General features: G+C 38.4%; 2 protein-coding genes across 2 annotated transcripts; one reads left to right on the forward strand and one right to left on the reverse strand.

Annotated features, from left to right (window-relative positions):
- Positions 1–15,433: 15,433 nt before the first annotated feature.
- LOC137817392 (uncharacterized) lies at positions 15,434–16,531 on the reverse strand. The gene is made up of 3 exons (XM_068620684.1): positions 16,475–16,531; positions 16,214–16,342; positions 15,434–16,120 (listed from the first exon to the last, which is right to left on the reverse strand). The coding sequence occupies exons 1-3, from the start codon at positions 16,529–16,531 to the stop codon at positions 15,434–15,436; spliced, it is 873 nt and encodes a 290-aa protein (XP_068476785.1).
- A 1,899-nt stretch (positions 16,532–18,430) lies between these two features.
- Positions 18,431–22,530, forward strand: LOC137817398 (eukaryotic translation initiation factor 6-2). The gene is made up of 8 exons (XM_068620689.2): positions 18,431–18,545; positions 18,993–19,053; positions 19,201–19,297; positions 19,403–19,488; positions 19,882–19,926; positions 20,879–21,009; positions 21,882–21,992; positions 22,068–22,530. Exons 2-8 carry the CDS (start codon positions 19,044–19,046, stop codon positions 22,323–22,325), a joined length of 738 nt encoding a protein of 245 aa, XP_068476790.1. The 5' UTR covers positions 18,431–18,545; positions 18,993–19,043; the 3' UTR covers positions 22,326–22,530.
- Positions 22,531–22,910: the final 380 nt, after the last annotated feature.

Here is a 22,910-nt window from a genome sequence, read left to right on the forward strand (position 1 = left end):
TCAAATCTTGGTCAAAGCATTTAAAGCAGGAGCGTATTCATTTATGAAATCAATTAAAGCTCATTTAACTAACAAAATTGTTTCTGTTAGGATTCCAAACAAACAATCAATTGAAATAGCGAATCAATCGGTTGTTTTGGTTTGACAGCAAATCAACCATCCAAAACAGTTTTCAAACTTTTCAAAAACACCTAAGTATAAAACAATCAGTTGTTTCGACAAAACAACAGGTTGTTTTTCACTTAGTTTGAAAAACACTTTAAACTTAAAAGATTTGAAAACACTTAAGCTTTAGATTCAATAAAGAGTGGATTACAAATATAATCTACCCCAAATCCTATTCTAAAGCACATCAGCAACATCAAGCACCTCCAGCCTTCCATCAAACACTTAGGATTTGGATTCTTCAAAGTTTGAACACACTTGATTCAACAATCTCCCCCCTATTTGATGAAGACAAATCCCTGGTTGCTTGTGTTGGACTTGATTGAATCTGAAGCAATTCTAGCCTCAAGGCGTGTGACTAGCCGCATCCATGCTTAAAGGCAAAGGAGAACTCAACTAGCCAAACCCAGTTGTTCGTACTTGGCGTCCATACTCGAGGGGGAGGCATCCTAATGGAAGTTGCCACTCCCTCTCGAGGTGCCTAAACACTAAAACGATAGGTTCGTTTCTGGGCCGAACCCTGTTGCTCGTACTTGGCGTCCACACTCGAGGGGGAGTTGTCCTAACGGAAGTTGCCACTCCCTCTCAAGGTGTCTAAACCCCAAAACGACAAGTTCATTTCTGGGCCGAACCCTGCTGCTCGTACTTGCCGTCCACACTCGAGGGGAAGGCGTCTTAACGGAAGCGGCCACTCCCTCTCGAGGTGTCTAAACACCAAAACGACGGGTTCGTTTCTGCATTGTACAAAAATTCGAGAATGTGTATACTTCAATCGCATTTTTACTGGGTGACCTCGTTAAAAAACTCTTAAAAGGGAAAAAGAGTGTCCCCTTGAAACTATGTACAATGCTAGTGATGTGATTCCAATAGCCACATAGAACAAGATTCTTGACATTTTTAGGAATCACCTTGAGCTGGAAAATATAGAGGCACTTTTCTTAGAGTTGGATCATGGTTCTAAGACAAGAACTCACCAATAACTAGTACCAAATCCCAAACTCATTTGGATGAACCAAATATTGTCAAATTGAATCAACAAAGAGGAAGAATTAAGGAGAACCGAACAGAATTGCATAAGAACACATTTCAACCGAACAAAATGAAATTAAAAGACAAAGAACAAAACATAGGTGCTGGAAAATTAAGACAGCCGAACCAAAAATGCTCAAGAACACAAGACAACAAGAGTAATTGAAAGAGAAGAAAGGAAGGAGAAGAGAGTGCTCATGAAGATGGAAGAATGTTGGATGATCTCGCCACTAGAAGTGTGGAATGCTCCTAGATGAGAGTGATGCCGCCACTTGAGGACTCCAATGATCCATCAAGATAAGACTAGAGAAGAAGGCTCCAAAAGCTCTCCAAAGGTCACTCAAAATTTGAGTAGAGTTTTCTTAGATTAATTCCAATCTGAATTTTACAAAGAGAGCACCTCTATTTATAGCCTAAGGTGCTGAAATGTAAGCTACACAAATTCAAAAAAAACTCCCTCCCAAAAAGCTTCTAGAATTTGCGCCTAAAACAAGGCATGAGGAAGGTGTGATCCTTTCTCTCACTTTGGCACCTCCTTATTTACTCCTACACCTATCTACTAATACACCCCCCCCTAAGACTCTTAACTAAAGACTAAAAGATGCTTTAACAATAGAGGTTTCTAATGTTTCCCTCTAAGCACCTTTCTAAACAATATTTATTTAAAACTTGGCCTTGCCCTTCATGGGATGGTCTTTGGGCTTTTGTGGGCTTTGGCCTTCTTGGGCTTGGGCTTGGGCTTGGGCTTTATCTTTTGCAAAGATTAACAAGAAAAACTTTAAATGTGAAGGCGAATGATCTTGTTCTTCATTATAAAAAGCCACCTTTAGTTGATTCTCATCATACTCCCCGAGTTGGAGAGAATTCGCCCACGAATTCTGAATCCCTGCATATAACAAAGTCAATGTACTTTTACAATCAAAAGAGTAAGAAAAAGGAATACATGACTTAGTAGAGGGAATCAAAGGGATTGCAGAAAAGGAGGTCCTATGAATCAACCAAGTTGGAAAAATTTGTTTGGGAATGATGATATTTTTTGGAAAAAGACCTCTTAAATGGTGAAACCCATTAGGAGGTATGAAAAAATCATCCCTAACATATTTTAACCAAGGTGGTGTTGAAATAGGAACCTTGGGTAATGAAAAAGATAAAGAAGAAGAAGACCTTGGAGGATCCATTTGAGGTATAGCACGAGTCAACATGATGGATTTAGAGGAGAAAATGGTGTGACTCGGTGTAGTACTTACTTCTTTTTCTTTCTCATTTTCTCTTTTAGTTTTCATTTTTATTTGGTCCTCATGAACCTCTTTGGGAGAGAGGGGTTTTAATATAACCTTGCGCCCTAGGAAGGAAAAAGACATTGTATTGGATAGGCCATCATGTAAAACATGTCTATCATATTGCCAAGGCCTTCCTAAAAGAAGATGAGAAGCTTCCATGGGCACAACATCACATAAAACCTCATCTTTATACTTTCCTATAGCGAAGTTAATGAGGACTTGTTTATTCACCATGATTTCACCTACTTCACTAAGCCATTGTAATTTGTAGGGCTTGGTATGAGAGATAGTGGGTAAGGCTAACTTCTCCACAACTCTTGTACTAGCCACATTAGTGCAACTTCCCCCATCAATAATCAAGGAACATAACTTGTTGTTGATAAGACATCGGGTGTGAAAAATATTTTCTCTTTGAGTATCATTCAAAGATTTTGGAATTGTGCCCAACATACGTCTTACCATCAATAAGTCACCTTCACAAGGACTTTCACTCTCATTTTCACTTGATGGTCTAGAAGGTGAAGAATGCCTAGGTGAAGTGGAATCATGCTCACTAACTACAATGCCTTCATGCATGTACATACTTCTTTTAGAAGGGCAATTAGCAGCAATGTGACCATATCCCAAACATTTAAAACACTTTTGACTAGATGATTTAATTGGGGATTTAGGCCTAGAAGTAGATGGCGTAGGATCCTTGGGTTTGAAAGAAGAATCTTTGGAAGGATGTTTAGAAAAAGAATTTTTGGTTCTCCAAGACTTGGAGTAGTATCCATCATTGGAAGCATTTTTGAAAGAGTTTTTCTTAGCAAGTTGGGCTTCCACCTTCATTGCAAGATGAACTAAAGAGCCCAATGATGAATACTCGTGTAACTCAACAAAGTCTTGAATATCCTTCCTAAGACCACTCACAAACCTAGCAATCATAGCTTCCTCACTTTCCTCTAATTCAATTTTAAGCACAAGCGTTTCTAGCTCTTTATAATATTCATCCACATTTAGCGTGCCTTGTTGAAACCGTTGGAGTCTCAACATGAGGTCTTTCCTAAAATGTGGGGGCACAAATCTAGCGCGCATTTGATCCTTTAAAGAGTTCCAAGAGTCCACGGGAGGACCCTTGTGATAGATAATGTCCTTTACAATTCCATGCCACCATTTCATGGCATAATCACTAAACTCTAGGGTGGCTAGCTTAAGCTTATGCTCATCTTGGATCTCATGGATCTCAAATATTTGTTCACACTTAGCCTCCCAATCTAAATATACATTAGGATCACTTGAGCCATTGAAACAAGGAAGCTTGACCGAAGGTAGCCTAGCCTTTGCATCTTGGTAGTAGCCATTGCCATAGTGAGGTCTCTCCCCTTGGTTGTGATGTCTATGTCCAAGGAATTGGGGTGGAGTTCTCCTTCTCCTATGGTCATCTTCACGGCCAACATCATTTGAAGAAGCTCTTGAAGATGGTCTATGAGAATGATGTCCATCATGGATAGAAGGAGATGGTCTAGCTTGTTGGACCTCCATCTTTTGCATTTTCTCCTCCAACCGTCTAATGGTTCTTTGAGCTTCATGTAATTCACCAAGGATTGAAGCTTTGGAAGGAGAATTCTGCTTGTAGGATGCATCACTTGAAAATCCAGCCATTTGTAATTAAAAAACAGCAAACACACAAAAACAGCAAACAAGTTAAAAATTAGCAAAAACAGTGAGCTTTGGCAATGAAACTGCCGAAGTGAAATGAAGCTGAAAAAAGAGATCACTCTCAAAGAAACAATGTTCTTGCACCAATCTGATCTTGAGGCCTTGGAATCCTCAAATGAAATATGTCAAAGCAAGCACACCAATCTTAAGAGCAAACCACCACAAAACCAAAGAAACAATAAAGACAAACAAGAAAAGGTATAAGCAAGGAAAGGTAATTGCAAAAGGAATACTATATGTAAGACAAACTCAAAGAGTAAGAATGAAAGACAATCAAGAAAATAAAGAACTCAATGAGAAAAGTAGGCACACAAAAGAATACCTAAGGAAAAGCACTAGAGTAGATGAAGAAAACAAAAAATTTAGCTACTGGAAATTTTTTTTTATGCAAACTGTGTTTGATATTCACTGATTTAACTGGAACGTTGTAGAGCGAACTGGATTATGAAATTTATACCACAGAAACTTCAAGATGTTAACTCAAAAATGGCACTGGAATCAATTAAAAACAGTAAGCCAATTGAGAGAAATAAATTTTTTAAAATCACTGCCAGATTACCGTATTTTTTTCGGCAGGAATGTACACTTTTTTTATTTTATTTATCATTTTTTGTGTACTTCATATTTTTGAATGATTCTTTTTTCTATTCTTTTCTAACACTTTGAATATCTCAAATCCAGAATTTCAGAATTTTAGAGTACGTAAATCAGTTGCAATAAGGAAAAACAGTAAGCACTTTTTCAAAAACAGAGGAATCCTAATAGGAATAAAAAACAGGATGATGAACTAGCGAAGACATAATAGAAAATGATGTATTGGAACTTGTATAGGTCTAGAATACAAGTATGAACTCAAATCTAAAAAGAAAATGCACAAAGGATCAACATCAAATCAGAAAATTATATGACACCAAAGCAAGAAACAATCAAAACAATAAAAGTACTACTTAGAAGTAATGACATATATGGAATAACATGACTAAGACAAAACTTGACATGATTCAAAAATTAAAAGACACATCACAAATTGTAACAAGTGAAAGGAAGCTTAAGGTAAACTCTAGGAAGGATAATGCCATTCCAAAAGAGCAACCATACTCATAAGAATTATGAGTGCCATAAACCTTTCCACAAACACTTGGAGCAAAAGAAAAACAGCAAGAATACTCAATTAAAATTCTAAAACAGAAACTTAAATTGCAAGAAATTAAAAGAGCTCTTGAAATAAAGTGCACACAACTCAACAATTAAACAAGAAGAACCTAAGACTCATGATACCACATGATGTGATTCCAATAGCCACATAGAACAAGATTCTTGACATTTTTAGGAATCACCTTGAGCTGGAAAATATAGAGGCACTTTTCTTAGAGTTGGATCATGGTTCTAAGACAAGAACTCACCAATAACTAGTACCAAATCCCAAACTCATTTGGATGAACCAAATATTGTCAAATTGAATCAACAAAGAGGAAGAATTAAGGAGAACCGAACAGAATTGCATAAGAACACATTTCAACCGAACAAAATGAAATTAAAAGACAAAGAACAAAACATAGGTGCTGGAAAATTAAGACAGCCGAACCAAAAATGCTCAAGAACACAAGACAACAAGAGTAATTGAAAGAGAAGAAAGGAAGGAGAAGAGAGTGCTCATGAAGATGGAAGAATGTTGGATGATCTCGCCACTAGAAGTGTGGAATGCTCCTAGATGAGAGTGATGCCGCCACTTGAGGACTCCAATGATCCATCAAGATAAGACTAGAGAAGAAGGCTCCAAAAGCTCTCCAAAGGTCACTCAAAATTTGAGTAGAGTTTTCTTAGATTAATTCCAATCTGAATTTTACAAAGAGAGCACCTCTATTTATAGCCTAAGGTGCTGAAATGTAAGCTACACAAATTCAAAAAAAACTCCCTCCCAAAAAGCTTCTAGAATTTGCGCCTAAAACAAGGCATGAGGGAGGTGTGATCCTTTCTCTCACTTTGGCACCTCCTTATTTACTCCTACACCTATCTACTAATACACCCCCCCTAAGACTCTTAACTAAAGACTAAAAGATGCTTTAACAATAGAGGTTTCTAATGTTTCCCTCTAAGCACCTTTCTAAACAATATTTATTTAAAACTTGGCCTTGCCCTTCATGGGATGGTCTTTGGGCTTTTGTGGGCTTTGGCCTTCTTGGGCTTGGGCTTGGGCTTGGGCTTTATCTTTTGCAAAGATTAACAAGAAAAACTTTAAATGTGAAGGCGAATGATCTTGTTCTTCATTATAAAAAGCCACCTTTAGTTGATTCTCATCAGCTAGAGTTCAACTTAAATAAAACTTAGAGTTTGGTCGCATTTCAAGTACGAGGAACTGTGCCTCCCTCCAAAGTCTCAAGTTTGTACGCCCCGTTTCCCAGGACCTCCGTCACCCTGAAAGGGCCAGTCCACTTAGGGGACAACTTGTTCTCTAGCTGATATGGGAGAGCTTTCTCCATCACCAGGTCGGCGACTTGAAATTGGTGGGGTCTCAGCTTTGAGTTGTGCTTGTACTCCACCCTTCTCTTTAACGCTTTAGCTTTGATTCTCGCCTCCTCCCTGACCTCATCTAGTAGATCCAAGTTCACCTTTCTCTCTTCGTTGGACTCCTCAGCTACGAAGCTCTGAAAACGTGGCGAGCTCTCATGGATTTCTACCAGAATCATTGCGTCTGACCCGTACACCAAGCTGAAGGGTGTCTCTCTGGTGGTGGACTGAGGCGTGGTGTGGTAAGCCCACACTATTTTAGGAACCTCCTCTGTCCAGGTTCCTTTAGCATTCTCGAGTTTTCTCTTGAGACCTCTGAGTAGGACTCTGTTGGCAGACTCAACTTGCCCATTTGTCTGGGGGTGCTCAACTGACGTGAACACCTGCTTTATTCCAACCTCTGTGAACAACTTGCCCAGTTGTTGGCTCGCAAACTGTGTCCCATTGTCGGAAACTAGACGCCTCGGTACGCCAAAACAGCACCACTACATTCTTCCACATGAAGTGTTGGATCTTATGAGCTGTGATTTGTGTTACTGGCTCAGCCTCTATCCACTTTGTGAAGTATTCTATGGCCACTACAAGGTACTTCATCTGTCTTACCGCCAAAGGAAAGGGCCCCAGAATGTCGATTCTCCACGTGTGAAATGGCCACGGGCTGTAAATCGACCTCAGCTCTTCTGGTGGCGCCTTGTGCCAGTCGGCGTGCTGTTGACACTGCTTGCACTGCTGGGCGTACCTCGTGCAATCTTCTCTCATTGTTGGCCAATAATAACCTGCACGAACAACCTTCGATGCCAAAGACTGACCTCCAACGTGACTACCACAAATCCCTTCGTGGAGTTCTATCATTATTCCTGTACACTGGTCTCCACTAACACACACCAGAATCGGGTGGGAGAACTCATGTCTGAACAACTTCCCATCAACGAGGATGTATTTGGTAGAGTTCCTCTTTATCTTCTTGGCTTCAGCGGGCTCCAATGGAAGCATTCCATTGGATAAATAAGGCCTATAGGGTGTCATCCATGTGTCCCCCTCCTCAACTACGCATATCTGCATTGGTTCCCCCTCCAAGATCGGGTAAGTGCTTAGACTGGGCGTTCTCAGCGTCTCCTGAGTCAACGACCGATGACTCCTCGCCCTTCCACCAACCGTACTGACCTGATGAACGTCCACCATGTTATCTGCAACGAATGTTCGCGGTGCCTTGAGGGTTTCCTGTATGACCGTCCTCTGCCTTTCCCCCTTGCTCGAACTGGCGAGCTTGGCCAGCAAGTCAGCTCAAGCATTTTGCTCCCTTGGGACGTGCACTAGCTCAAACACTGCGAACGAGCCGTTCAGAATGTATGGCTTTAAACTATAGGGGGGTGAATGGTTTAAAGGAGATTTTCGCAAACTTTTTAAGATAGAATGAAATTCTTTGCAAGAAACTAGATTTAGGAATTCAGTTTGCCAAGAACAAAGCTCAAAACAGTAAAGCACCAGAAAAATAATCGGTTGTTTCGCATAAACAATCGGTTGTTTATACCAGTAGAAATAACAACAACTGAAATTAAAGAGTTTAAGGAAGAGAGAGATGCACAAACAGTTTACACTGGTTCACTCTAAAACCAAGAGCTACATCCAGTTTCCCAGAAACCACTGGGAATCCACTAGGTAATCAAATTCAGATTACATACACACACCACCAAAGAAGTGACCTTGATTCCCTCAAGAAACACACTTCCTTTGGCTCAACACACTCACACCAAGAATGTTGATTTCGACAACCTCAAGACCACACAACCCTTCTTGGCTTTACAACACCAGAATGTACACAACTTACATAACGAATTACACTGTTACAGAATCAACTAAAATCAATACAGAGTAATCCTATTCCACTTCTCTCTTGAATAACCAAAGCTCAAAGTGAAAACTCAAATGCTTGAAAGCTCTTTGAAAAACTCAAATCTGTTTTTCTTTTTTGTTGTTTGTTATAAAACATTACCAAACTATTTATAGTATTCAAATCTTGGTCAAAGCATTTAAAGCAGACGCGTATTCGGTTATGAAATCAATTAAAGCTCATTTAACTAACAAAACTGATTCTGTTAGGATTTCAAACAAACAATCGGTTGAAAGAGCGAATCAATCGGTTGTTTTGGTTTGACAGAAAGCAACCATCCAAAACAGTTTTCAAACTTTTTCAAAAACACCTAAGTATAAAACAATCGGTTTTTTCGACAAAACAACAAGTTGTTTTTCACTTAGTTTGAAAAACACTTTAAACTTAAAAGATTTGAAAACACTTAAGCTTTAGATTCAACAAAGAGTGGATGACAAATATAATCTACCCCAGATCCTATGCTAAAGCACAACAGCAACATCAAGCAACTCCAGCCTTCCATCAAACGCTTAGGATTTGGATTCTTCAAAGCTTGAACACACTTGATTCAACAATCTCCCCCTATTTGATGAAGACAAATCCCTAGTTGCTTGTGTTGGATTTGATTGAATCTGAAGCAATTCCTACAAAACAAAGTTTAAGCAATGTATGATATCTATGGCAGTAGGTTAGAGCAGTAAAACAAAACTTATGTTTTGTTTAACCAAAACAACAGCCAAAACTAGCAGAAATAACAGCATATCAGCAGCAAAGCAACAGAGATTACTTAAACCAAAAGAGAGTTTGCAGAAATAAAGACATTACAGCATAAAAATATCCCTCTATTTGTCTTCACAAATAGACTATAAGAAGAGATAAACCACAAATTGTTCCAGTTAAAACAGAATTTAAAAGCAAAGGCACTTAAACTGATAGAGAGCAAAAAAAATCGGTTGTTTCGAGCATTCAACCGGTTGTTTTTCTTCAATCATCCTTTCCATATGGAAGCTCAAGGATCTCGTTCTGAACAGCTTCAATTTGTTCATCCAGGGTCATAAAGCGCGTATCCATGCTCTGGAATCTGTTATCAATGCTCTGGAAATTGGTCACACAAAGACCATGGAAATTTCTTTGATTTTCAGCAAAGCCATCAAGCCTATTCACCATGTATCTTTCAAAAGAAGACATAGAAGGAATCTCATCTCATTGATGTCCTGCACTTGTTCCAACTTCAAAGTTAGTTGCAGGTTGTTCTTCATTATGGACTACCATGATCACCATCTTTGCTCACCCATTTTCCACTTATTTTGGTGAATCTCATCTTGCTTAGAGAGCCATTATTCATTTCTTGTGTTGATTTAACCAACTCAGAGGTCTCATCTTCAAGATTCACTTCAAAATAGAGCAAGAATTTAGAGATTAAAACAGCATAGGGATTGTGGTAGTCACTTAACCTCATGGATTTCTGCATATGTTCTTTGATGATATGAATCCAGTTGATCTTGATCTTCTTCATGATGCAGTAGATGTATACAAGATCTTCCTCTGTTAAAACAGAATGGTTGCTCCCCCTTGGATTTAGAATCCAAGTAACAATAAGAGCAAGCACCCTTTCATCTAACTTCAAGCCTCCAACAGAACAAGTTCTCACTTGGGCTTGTTGATTCTTCAAACAATTCTTGTAGTATTGGACTTTGTTGAAATCTTCCACTACTCCAAGATTTCCTTTGTTAATCTTTAGACCAGCTTACTTTAAACCCGTTACTGCAGCCCATACATCATGGGTAATCTCCATGTCTACACCTTTCACATGAGAAACAAGGTTGTTTCCTTCAAACTTAAGGTTGGTGTAGAATACCCGAATTAAATCAAAGTATATGGTTCCATTCATCTCCAAGAATCTTCTCAGCAACTGATCTTTGATAAGCTTTCTCACATTGTCAAGCTTTTGACTTTTCAGCCAATCAAAGGAGACAACTTTTGGGTTGTTAATCACCTTTGTGTTTGTCTCAAAACGATATCTCTCAATGAGCTCATTATCCCCTAAAACCAACCTTCAAGTCTCCCTCCAGACCTCACAGCTCTTGTTTTGATCCTCTTTGATGTAGGAGGAGTGGACTCCATGATAGCAGAAAAATAGGCAAAGGGTCTCACACAAAGAGAGCAAGAGATGTTGCAAGAGATGACTCAATTGATTATTTTTGTGAGAGCGAACTGTTGCACCAGAATTTATAGAATAATGAACCCTACTGTAATCAATTGATATGAGTGGGTTTCAGTCTTCAAGAAGAAAAGACTGGACCAAGACCTGCACAGAAAACGTCAGAAAAAGCAACCACATGGTCATCATATGTGATCTTTGACTAGTCATAAAGGCTCTTGAATTTTCAAGATTATGGAATATATTCCTTTATGATATTTTGTAACTTCCTCCGGAACACAATCAGGCTTTCAACACAGCTTTATTGACTCGGAATCCTTTCATAATTGAGATCTGTAACAATCAGAAAGAATAGAGAAATTAATTCAATTCTTTCACAGTGTTATCAGAGAGGAAACAATCGGTTGTTTTTCTGCAGCATGTTGACATATTGAGATTTTCAAACATTGACTGAGAAAGGTTTAAAAACAAATGTAATTACTCAGAGAAAGAGAATTTAAACATGAAATAGTAATTAAAATCAAAGGCAGAGATAAGGAACGTTTTATCCTTTTATGAAGTTCCTTCAAGCAGTCATTTGTTTGTGATCAATAGGCTTCTTTTGACTTTTGAAAAGAATTGGACTGGTACATATCATTGATTCAGTTCCAGTTTTAATCTTTTCCTTCCAAGAACCTGATCAGATGACTCAGAGCCTCATGTTCTTCTAGATTCTCTGCATAAAAAAGAATTCAAGCAACAAGGTTTGCTCCCCTTACAAATGTCGGTCCATTTGATTTATTTTTATCACTTGGAACCTCACAACCTTTGGGAATCCATTTCATAAAGCCTCTGGGAACATAATATTTCCTTATTTTGCAGAATCTGACAGAATGGCCTCTTTTCATGCAATAAAAGCATGTAACAACCGATTGTTTCGACTTAACAATCGGTTGTTTTACTGGCAGTTTTGAAAATTTCTTCGAAAAATTATCTTGCTTGTTATGTGGATTAAAACCTAATCCTGCTCTTCCAAAAACATAGTTTTGAGATGCCAAGACATTCTCAAAGTTAGATTTTTCTTTTGAAAGCTTATCCACAGTACTAACAAGATAATGTACTTTTTTTTCAAGATTTTCACAATTTTCACAAACAAGGGAGTCACACAAATGAAAAGAGTTTTTGTAATGTTTTTCCAGTTTTTCAAAATCAATTTTTGATTTTTCCAGCTCTTCTTCAAATGTCTCAACCCTCTTTTCAAGCCAGTTGTTAAGCCCTTTCAAACGGTTGTTTGAGAGAACCAATCGGTTAGCTTCTTCATGAGTTTCTTGAAAAGCTTCAAGCAATTTACTATAATTTCAGCACTTAGGGAAGCACATGAACTTACATTGCTTGAGCTACATGACTCACCATCTCCTTCTGCAATCAAGCATATGTTTGCTTTTTCATCTTCACTTGATGAGGAGCTTGATGAGGATACTTCATTCTCATCCCAAGCTATATATGCTCTTCTTGACTTTCCCTTTTGCTCCTTGTGGTTTGATTTCTTTTCATTGCTTTCTTTGTTTGGGCAATCTGCTTTAATGTGCCCTTGTTCACCACAACCAAAGCAAGTATAGTTGTTAGAATTGAAATCACTAGTTTTCTTGTTGCCATACCTTTCTTTATTGGCTTCTTTGTTGCGATTTCTCTTCAAAAATCTACTAAACTTCTTGGACAACAAACTAAGGTTTTCTTCTTCACTTTCATCACTTGATTCTTGCTTGCTTTTGTGCTTGGCAGCTTTCAAGGCAATGCTTCTCGCATGCTTGTCTTCACTCTCTTGAACATTGAGTCTATTCATTTCTAACTCGTGTTCTCTAAGCTTACCAAACAATGAAGCCGTTGTTAAGGATGTCAAATCTTTTGACTCAGAGATTGTTGTCACCTTAGGTTGCCATGATCTATCAAGACACTTGAGGATCTTGATATTTAGCTCTTCTTTATCAAAGGTTTTCCCAAGGCTCATAAGGTGGTTGATGAAGTGGGTGAACCTTTTTTGTACTTCAGCAATTGACTCACCTTTAAGCATTCTAAACATTTCATATTCCTGAATTAGAGTATGCTTTCTTGCTCTTTTCACATCATTGGTTCCTTCATGAGTCACCTCCAAAGTGTCCCACATCTCCTTGGCCGATGAGCATTGAAAAATCCTAAAAAATTCATCCGAATTCAAGGCAGATGTTATGATGTTCTTAGCAATACAATCAAATTTGGTCTTTTTATTTTCAAAATCAATCCATTGAGACCAAGGTTTTTCAATGGAAGATCCATCTTTTTCAAATTTTGGAATAAAAGGACCATTTTCAATTGCATCCCAAATTCCCTTGTCAAGAGATTCAACAAAGATTTTCATCCAAACATTCCAGAACTGGTAATTCAAACCACAGAAAAGAGGTGGTCTTTTGATTGATGCACCCTCTCCAAAAGGTAGTTTTTCAGCCATTGAAAAAAGGTTTTAGGATCAAACTTGAGTATTTTTCAAGTACTAAGCTCTTGATGCCAATTGTTAGAATGTATGACTTTAAACTAGAGGGGGTGAATGGTTTAAAGGGGGTTTTCGCAAACTTTTTAAGATAGAATGAAATTCTTTGCAAGAAACCAGATTTAGGAATTCAGTTTGCCAAGAACAAAGCTCAAAACAGTAAAGCACTAAAAAAACAATTGGTTGTTTCGCATAAACAATTAGTTGTTTATACCAGTAGAAAATAACAACAACTGAAATTAAAGAGTTTAAGGAAGAGAGAGATGCACAAACAGTTTATATTGGTTCACTCTTAAACCAAGAGCTACATTCCAGTTTCCTAGAAACCACTAGGAATCCATTAGGTAACCAAATCCAGATTACATACACACACCACCAAAGAAGTGACCTTGATCCCCTCAAGAAACACACTTCCTTTGGCTCAGCACACACACACCAAGAATGTTGATCTTGACAACCTCACGAGCACACAACCCTTCTTGGCTTTACAACACCAGAATGTACACAAATTACAAAACAAATTACACTGTTACAGAATCAACTGAAATCAATATAGAGTAATCCTATTTCACTTCTCACTTGAATAACCAAAGCTCAAAGTGAAAACTCAAATGCTTGAAAGCTCTTTGAAAAACTCAAATATGTTTTTCTTTCTTGTTGTTTGTTATAAAACATTACTAAACTATTTATAGTATTCAAATCTTGGTCAAAGCATTTAAAGCAAGAGCGTATTCGATTATGAAATCAATTAAAGCTCATTTAACTAACAAAACTGATTTTGTTAGGATTTCAAATAAACAATCGTTTAAAAGAGCGAATCAATCGGTTGTTTTGGTTTGACAGCAAGTCAACCATCCAAAACAGTTTTCAAACTTTTTCAAAAACACCTAAGTATAAAACAATCGGTTGTTTCGACAAAACAACAGGTTGTTTTTCACTTAGTTCGAAAAACACTTTAGACTTAAAATATTTGAAAACACTTAAGCTTTAGATTCAACAAAGAGTGGATCACAAATATAATCTACCCCAGATCTTATGCTAAAGCACAACAGCAACATCAAGCAACTCCAGCCTTCCATCAAACACTTAGGATTTGGATTCTTCAAAGCTTGAACACACTTGATTCAACACTTCGGGCAAGCCTTGTTGAGGTCGGTGAAGTCCACGCACATTCTCCACTTCCCGTTGGCCTTCTTCGCCAAGACCACATTTGCCAACCATTCAGGGTATTGAATTTCCCTTATGTGGTCGGCACTCAACAACTTCTTTGTTTCTTCCTTGATGACCTACCGCCTCTCCTCGTTGAACTTCCTTCTTCTCTAGCGAACAGGCCTGACCTTGGGGTCCATGGTGAGGCAGTGACACAGGAAATCTGGGTCTTGCTATCATCCCAGCAATCTGGTCTTGCTCTGCTTGGTCCAACGACTTACCAAGCTTGAACGTTCTGCCCCCAATCTGCCTCTCCACAATATCCCCTACTGGCTTGGGTCGCCCTTCCCGAGCACTCTCTGCGCGAGAGACCCTCGCGCGGGCGTCTCCTTCTCTACTGGGTGGGTGCTTTGTAACCATGAACACCCCCCTCTTAGCCTCTTGCTGGTCTGACTTGATGGTTATCACCTTCCCGCTCAAGTCTGGCAATTTCATCTTCATGTGGCGTGTCGACTCTACCGCCCTTAACCTATTCAAAGTTGGTCTTCCCAACAGAATATTATTGGCTGAGACAGCGTTAACCACCAAGTACCTTATACTCTCCGTGCGGGATGCAACACCATCCGTAAAGGTGGTCCTCAGCTTAAAATGCACCCGCACCTCCACCTGGTCTCTCGCGAAGCCATACAAGCACCCAGCGTAAGGCCTCAGTTGGTCAAGAGACAGCTGCAGCTTATTAAAGGTGAACCAAAACATCACATCCGCCGAGCTACCTTGGTCCACTAGCACTCGGTGCACCTTCCTCCTTGCGGTTACAACAGAAATCACCACAAGGTCGTTGTCATGGGAATGACGTCTCAAATATCAGCCATCGTGAAAGTAAGGTCGACGTCGAGCACGTCGTTGGCCACTTGCGCTTCTACTGACATCACCGATCGTGCGTACTTCTTGCGCTGAGAGACAGTGCACCCTCCACCTGAGAAACCCCCCGAGATGGTGTGGATCTCCCCATGAACGGGCATCTCATGCCCCTGGTCCTCACCTGACGCTGTTGGGGTCTCAGCCCTCTATTGCTCCGCCCGGTAGTTGTTTAGGAACCCACTCTTCACCAGCTCGTCCAACTGGTGTCCCAACGCCAAGCAGTTGTGTATGGGATGACCAAACGCCTGGTGAAACTCACACCAAACCTTCTTGTGAGGTCCCAGCTTCTTGTCAGTCTTGGGCGACATCTTCAACCTCTCTGCTATGTTAGGCATAGCTATCAAATCTTTCAACTCTACCACAAAATTATGCCTCACAGGCTTACCTTCCCTTGCATGCCCCCTAACCTGAGGCTTTCTAGGCTCGTAGGGTTGCTTCTTCGTGGGGGGCCTCTTCTCTATTGCAGCCTCATGCACTCTCACGGGCTGCACACACGCCGGCGCTCGTGGGCGCGTGGGAACAATACATGCGCGCTTCTCATTCACCTCCCCTTCTGCTACGATGTGAGCCACCGCTCGACGCCTAATCTCAGCGAAGGTTTTGGGGCGGTTTCTGATGAGTGACTCACTGAGAGAACCCAGACAAATCCCCTTTCTGAACGCGTGAACCATCACCGTCTCGTCCTTAGTGTTGAGCTTCACCACCTGCGCCCCAAAACAGTTAACAAACTCCTTCAGCGACTCACCCTGATACTGCCTTACGTCGAAAAGATTGTAAGAGTTGGGTGGGGGAGTGCGATTCGCAATGTACTGCTCCCTAAACAATTTTGACAACTGGGCAAACGATGTCACGTGGCCATCAGGGAGGTTGATGAATCAATCCATCGTCGTCCCTACCAACGTGCTCATGAATAATTTGCATCTTACTGCATCAGAACCACCAATCAGCATCATCTGCGTATGGAAGGCTGTGAGATAGGCCTCTGGATCCTCCATCCCTGTGAACGTGGCTTTCGGTCCCACGAACGTAGCTGGTATTACAGCATCCATAATCTCCTGCAAAAAAGGCATGGGAAATTCCCTGGGTGGTGTAGCACATTATTGATCCTCCGCTTCACAGTCCCCTGCCTGATTTCGCAAATCACGCTACAACTCTTCATTGGTTCAGTGTAACTCTTCATTTCTCACTTGCGATGCAGCCAGATCAATCTGGATGCGTTCTTGATCAACCCTTCCCGCTGCCATCGCTTCTTGAAGGCCCTACATCATCTCCATAACTTGTTGCAGAGTAAGACCTTCGCCCCCGATTGGCGCAGCAGATCCTTGCCTCGTAGTCCTCATCTTGATCGATTCTTGATGAATCTTGATGGATCTTTTATGTTCTTGCGATTGGGACAATTGTTTTAGATTGTGTCCCACGGTGGGCGCCAAATGTTCTTGTCGCGTTGGCCTAAACGTCTTCGTGCACTCACAACAACCTTAGCGTCCTGGGGCCCCTCCACACCCACGGTGCTTCCTTTTTGTGAATCACATGAAAAACAAGGGACAAAGGGCGCCCTCGCGGTCGTTCGCACTCTGACGCTCAAGTCAAACTCCGGGCAATGAAACATAAAAAAACTCTAAACTCTGAGAGCTTTGTGTGTGTGTTCTATTCTTCCGCGTTAGAATTGCGTACCTTATTTTGTTGGTTGTTACCCTTTATATACTCTTTAGTGTTTCTGCCCCTTTCGCTAACTGTGACTTGGGTTTACCGTAGGTGTGTCTTAGCGACACTATCACCCATTCTTAGGGTCATCTAGTGTGTAAGACTCCCTTACTGGAGTGCAACCTCCACGAGACGACCACTTGGTGCCAACTCATGCACCCAATCTCTGGGCCATTCGCCCTGGGAGTGCACTAGCTATTCACTCGCCATGCATGCAAATCACCCCTGGAACGTGACCCTTACGAGTCGTCTCTTTCCCAGCAGCTCTCTGATTGTGGCGCTCCCTACCGCGTCGTCCACACCTCATGCATGGACCCTTCGTGGACTAGGCTTCTCCTTTACCGAGAGCTAAAATGTGACTTAGAAAACACTTTTTTCGACCCATCTTTACTATTTGGGTTACCAAGGTTCGAGGCCTCCACACCCTTCGCTAGGGTGCCGCCCCCTCCTCGGCTATCCTCACTTACGAGTCTACTGAGACACTGGCCCGTCCTCCCAGCCCCCCATCCTTTGGGGGCCCACCATCACTGTGGTCAACGCGCGAAGTCCGACGACTGGTCGGTACAAATAGTAATGTATATAGTACTATGTAATATATATATATATATATAAAGAATTTTATATTTATAGATGATTGGAAATAAACATGCAAAAATAAAAATGGAAAGAGGAGATACAATTTAAAAATTAGATATTTATTTTTAAAATAGGATTTATTTTTATTTCATAATTTTATAGACCAATTCTTAGTATTTGTCAAATGAATGATTTCGATAATTTATTACTCAATTTTTTTTTTTGTAATCAAACTTTACTATAAGTAATTTAGACAATTATTTTAGTTAATCTATCTATCCAAATAAAAATAATAATTTTACCACAGTTAACTATAAAATTTACAAAACATTAAATAATTATTCAATAATTCATTTTTTCCAAGTAGTATCCAATCCTTATTTTTCACACTACACATAGACCAGATAAAATATGTTATCAGGAGCCAATTGATTTTTTCCCAAGTTTTTCAAGCAACCTTTTTTTACAATATTTATTTGTATTTGAGTTTTAACATTTTTAAATTTAAATATTTTTTAATTAATGAATTTTGATTTTATTCACTAGTTTCCATCTCTTAAAAAAAATATTTTTTGTTATACTATTATATTACACGATATTCAGTACCTACTGTATGTTTAGTGAAAAGTTAAACTATCATCTAAGCAATATCTGCTGTTGTGTATGATAACGTGGTAATATATGATATTTAAAAAAAAGTTAAAAAAAATATTATTAATTTTGAAATGAAAGAAATAGAAATTTAATATTTTGAAAAAAAAAATAACTTCCATGTTTTTTGTAGAGAACAAAAATAATAATTTAAAATTTTAAAGAATTAAAAAATATAGAAAAACTTAAATATTTTAATTCATAAACTAAAAATATATTTAAAGCATATTTGTATCATGAAATTGGTTCCTTTCCGTTCGGCGGCACCCTACAGTGTGCTGTAGTTTTGCGGTGACCTCTTCTCTTCCGCATTGAACTTCTGTGCAGGTGACTGATATACCCTTTTCATGTTTCAGGAATTTGGTAGTGCAAATTTATTATCTTTTGTTGATATAGTGTTGCCGAATGAAGTTGAGGTGATTGAACCTTATGTATGTGCACAAAGCTTGATGCTTAGTCATAGATTAGAATCAGATAGTGTTTGTTATAGTTATATGTGGCTCATTAACCTATCATACAATACAAGTTTGTTTGTAGGATTAGTCAGGTGTTTTATGTTGCTTGCATAATCAAAGGGGCATTTTGCAGCTTAGTACGACAGAGTACTAATAATTGCCTTCTTTACATTTGAAACTGAAACCCTACACTCTCAGGATTCTCATCATCAACTTTGACATTTCAGTGCTTATTGTTAGTTGTCATTGTTACAATTTGTTCTCATATGAATCAGGGTTACTTTCTTTTCTTTTCCTAATTAGATATCTACTGCTGCAGATATTAAGCTGATTACTTGGGTCAAAGTTTGATTTCTGGCTTCTCTCTGTCATGGCAACTAGTAAGTGCTACTATATTTAGATTTTCCCAGTTCAGAAATACTTATTAGTCTGCATTTTCTAAGGAATTTGGTATGTGATCTTCTTTTGGGGCGAACTTTTTTTTTCTCCTTTAAATAAGATACTCTGTTATTACGTGCTTCCTGCAGGACTTCAGTTTGAGAATAATTGTGAAGTTGGAGTCTTCTCAAAACTTACCAATGCCTATTGTTTAGTTGCTATTGGAGGTTCTGAAAACTTCTACAGGTTATCATTCTTTTTGTACTAGTGAAAATACGGCTCCTTGGTTTCAATTGGATGGAAATTGCCATAACATTTTCTGTATGAATAAATTAATGCTTTGTTTGATAGTGCATTTGAGACTGAGTTAGCAGATATTATCCCTGTGATCAAGACCTCCATTGGTGGCACCCGTATTGTTGGTCGTCTTTGTGTTGGTAAAGTTTTTTCCCTTAGTTTCTTAAATCTTAGTTCTTATAACTCCTTGCCTTGGATTACAAACCAGTTTGGGTTAACTTTTCAATAAACACTTTAGGAAAAGCAAAAAGAGGTAAAATGAATCAAACTTCTCCCGTAAGTTAAAAATAATATGTGCACTTCAGTTCTGTGAAATTAGACGAGAAAACTTCTAATAAAGTTAAGGTGGATAAATTGTTTTTAACTTCAGGAAATTTTTTTGATTCATTTATCTTCTTATGTTCTCCTACTATAAGTATTTCTTGAGAAATTGAATCTCTATAATTGATTTTTAGTGATGGATCTGAACTCTCTCTTTATCCATTACATTTAGACGTATCACCTAGTTAGCTTACCTTCTTTTTGGTTTCCAGGAAACAAGAATGGCCTTCTCTTGCCCCATACCACCACAGACCAAGGTGATTCCTTTTATTTTGCTTTTTTGTTTTTATTCATAGTAGCACACTCTCTGATATTATTATTGATCACAAAGTACACCGTGGATTTCAAATTGTGTTGTCAAACTAATCTAACCTAAATTTTCTGTCATCACTAAAGTTTAAACATTTGTGTACAAGATGTATATGCCTTTTTAGTTGGAGAAGGAAAAGGCAATTTAATACAAGCTTCTGTCTGTGAGTTCTTAGCAGTTCATCTGCGGTCTACCGTACTATGTACCTGGATGTTTTGTAATGGGAACAAGAATGAAAACAAGTTAATGCTGTAGTCTTTGATTTTGGTATGTCATGGCCTCATGGATGCTTGGTTTTCAAAGTTCATTTGTTAAATGACCAAACTTTCAAGTTTTGTAGAAGAAGTGCTATATATGTCATCTTATTTCTCCTTTGCCTCCTGTCCACTACAGTATGAAAACAAATTTTAAGTGGTGGAAAATTAGAAGGTATTCATTCATGATTCGTGCAAAGGAACTCTTAGAATGTTTCTCGGAATTTGAATAATGATGTTGAGTGCTATTAGCACTTGTCAGATTATTAAAAAATGATTGTTGTGACGATATCATTTTTGTGGCTTCCACATAAAAATATTAGTTTAGTCACCGAATTTGAACAGGGTACCCTACTTAGATTCTGAAAACTTTTGCTTGGCTGCCTGCAAGCATTTGGGAATTGAGATCTTTTTGGACTCCCTAGGTTTTATCCCTTACAACCTTATTTTTTCATTCATCTGCTGGGGTTTAATCAGTTTATGTGTATCTTCTAGTGTGAAAATGATCTTTGTATTACTTTCCTCCCTTATGGCATATCCATTGTTTCATCTATATTGGCGACATAGAACTCAGCATTAATTGTGATGTAGTACTGACTTGTGGACTTATGCTACTTGATCTTTTTACCGTCGCTATTGATGAAGAGCTTCAACATTTGAGAAACAGTCTACCTGATCAAGTTGTTGTTCAGCGTATAGAAGAAAGATTATCTGCATTGGGAAATTGTATAGCATGTAATGACCATGTGGCTCTCACCCATACTGATCTTGACAAGGTATTGTCTTATTATAGATTAGTAGCCTTTTCTTTCATATGCTAAACTTTTATACTAATTTGATTTGGAGACAGTCATATCTGCATGTTAAATATGGGTGCTGATAAAGACATGGCCAGACTGCTTGTCATTCTTAATTTATCACTTAAATTTTTTAATTTGATTTTTGATAATGTAACAAAGTGTATAGAAAGAAAAAGTAAGTGTCAAATTTCATCTTAAAACCAATTACTCTTAAGCAAAGTTGTGTAACAGATTTATTAACCAATACTCCCTCAGTACAAATGCCTGCCACAATGGGCAAACCTATCAGAATAAACAATTTACTAAGATGAGGTGTGATTTGTGATACCATGTTACATTTCATTTCAAAATTAATTTACACTAAGGTAGTTGCTCAATGGATATCTTAGCCAACAGTAAGGATGTATGCACCCTTGAGAATTAAAGGTTTCATGTAAACTTAAGCCACTTTAAATCAATTCTGGACGCACCCTTGCATTCTAACTTCTCAAACTTCCTCACTTTACCATAGCTAAATCCTAATTTTTTAGGTTGTAACCACAACTTATGAAAACTATAAATAGTTTTTAAAAAACATAGACAATTTTCATTGAAAAGTTTACTTGCATGTGGTAAGACTAGGTAATTTGACCACTCTGATCCATGTGATCTAAAAAGTCATTTATATATGAACGAGGATTTAGGTTCAGGGTTGTGTATTCTCTACATTATCTAAGTGCTTTTAGCCTCCTATCAGAAGTTGAAGATAATGTAGGTAGGGTAACTGATACTTTTCACTTAAAACCTTTGTGTAAGTGCCCTTTTTCTTGCCCTGCTCTATTATTATTCACTGTGAAATTTATGTTCAGGAAACTGAGGAGATGGTCGCAGATGTTCTTGGAGTAGAAGTTTTCAGGCAGACTATTGCGGGTAATATTCTTGTTGGCAGTTACTGTGCATTCTCCAACAGGGGTGGTTTGGTAAGTACAAGGCATCTCTTGAATATCCTGGTTTAAAAACATGTGTACTATATTGTGACCGAACACTTTGTGCAGGTCCACCCTCATACTTCCATTGAAGACTTGGATGAACTTTCTACCCTTCTTCAGGTTCCTTTAGTTGCTGGGACTGTCAATCGTGGTAGTGAAGTGATAGCTGCTGGTATGACAGTAAATGATTGGACAGCATTTTGTGGTTCAGACACCACAGCAACCGAGCTCTCTGTGATTGAGAGTGTTTTTAAGCTGAGAGAAGCTCAACCTAGTGCCATTGTCGATGAGATGAGGAAATCACTCGTTGATACTTACGTCTAAATTTTCGTCGCTCGTTGATACTTGTGCCAACATATTTCAGTTCTGTCTCAGTTTTTTCCTGGTAAACAATTTTGATTTCTAAAATATGAAAACATTTCAATCAGAATTTTGGTTTCCATTAATTCTATGTCGTCTTTTAATTCAATTTTGTGGTTGTGGTCCATAAATCAAATGCAATATATGGCTGATTTTACGTTACATGGAATCCTTTGGCTTCATAAATAATTTCTATTCAGTAAAGAGATTGATATAACTCTCATAAACTATGTCGATATCCTCGAACTTTTTTTACTTGTTTTTCTTTAACAGTGTAATATTATGCAAATAACTGTTAATTTTATTTTTTATATTGTCTAGACTAATATACGAGGTAGAGTTGTCAAAATGAATTTAGTTGGATGAACTGATCTAAAAAACTTGTAAAATGATCAGGTAGTCAAAAAAATTTGACTTAAGTTGAATAATGTTTGTTCTAATTGGTTTAGTAAAAAAATGTGCTTTAAGCTGAAAAATATTATTTTCGAATGGTTTAGCTTGCAATTTAAATGAATTTAGGTCAGATCAACCTATGATCTTATGTAATAA

Source organism: Phaseolus vulgaris, chromosome 7, assembly GCF_051622355.1.
Source record: "Phaseolus vulgaris cultivar YP4 chromosome 7, ASM5162235v1, whole genome shotgun sequence".
Taxonomy (NCBI): domain Eukaryota; kingdom Viridiplantae; phylum Streptophyta; class Magnoliopsida; order Fabales; family Fabaceae; genus Phaseolus; species Phaseolus vulgaris.

Bases quoted from the DNA above. Each gene is read 5' to 3' on its own strand.
- LOC137817398 (XM_068620689.2), top strand. The intron at 19,489-19,881 runs GTAAAGTTTTTT...TTTGGTTTCCAG, and splicing joins TGTTGGTCGTCTTTGTGTTG to GAAACAAGAATGGCCTTCTC. The intron at 21,993-22,067 runs GTAAGTACAAGG...CACTTTGTGCAG, and splicing joins TCTCCAACAGGGGTGGTTTG to GTCCACCCTCATACTTCCAT.
- LOC137817392 (XM_068620684.1), bottom strand. From the start codon at position 16,531: ATGGCAGCGGGAAGGGTTGATCAAGAACGCATCCAGATTGATCTGGCT. The intron at 16,343-16,474 runs GTGAGAAATGAA...CCTTTTTTGCAG, and splicing joins TTGATCTGGCTGCATCGCAA to GAGATTATGGATGCTGTAAT. The intron at 16,121-16,213 runs GTAAGATGCAAA...TCGTTTGCCCAG, and splicing joins TGATTGGTGGTTCTGATGCA to TTGTCAAAATTGTTTAGGGA.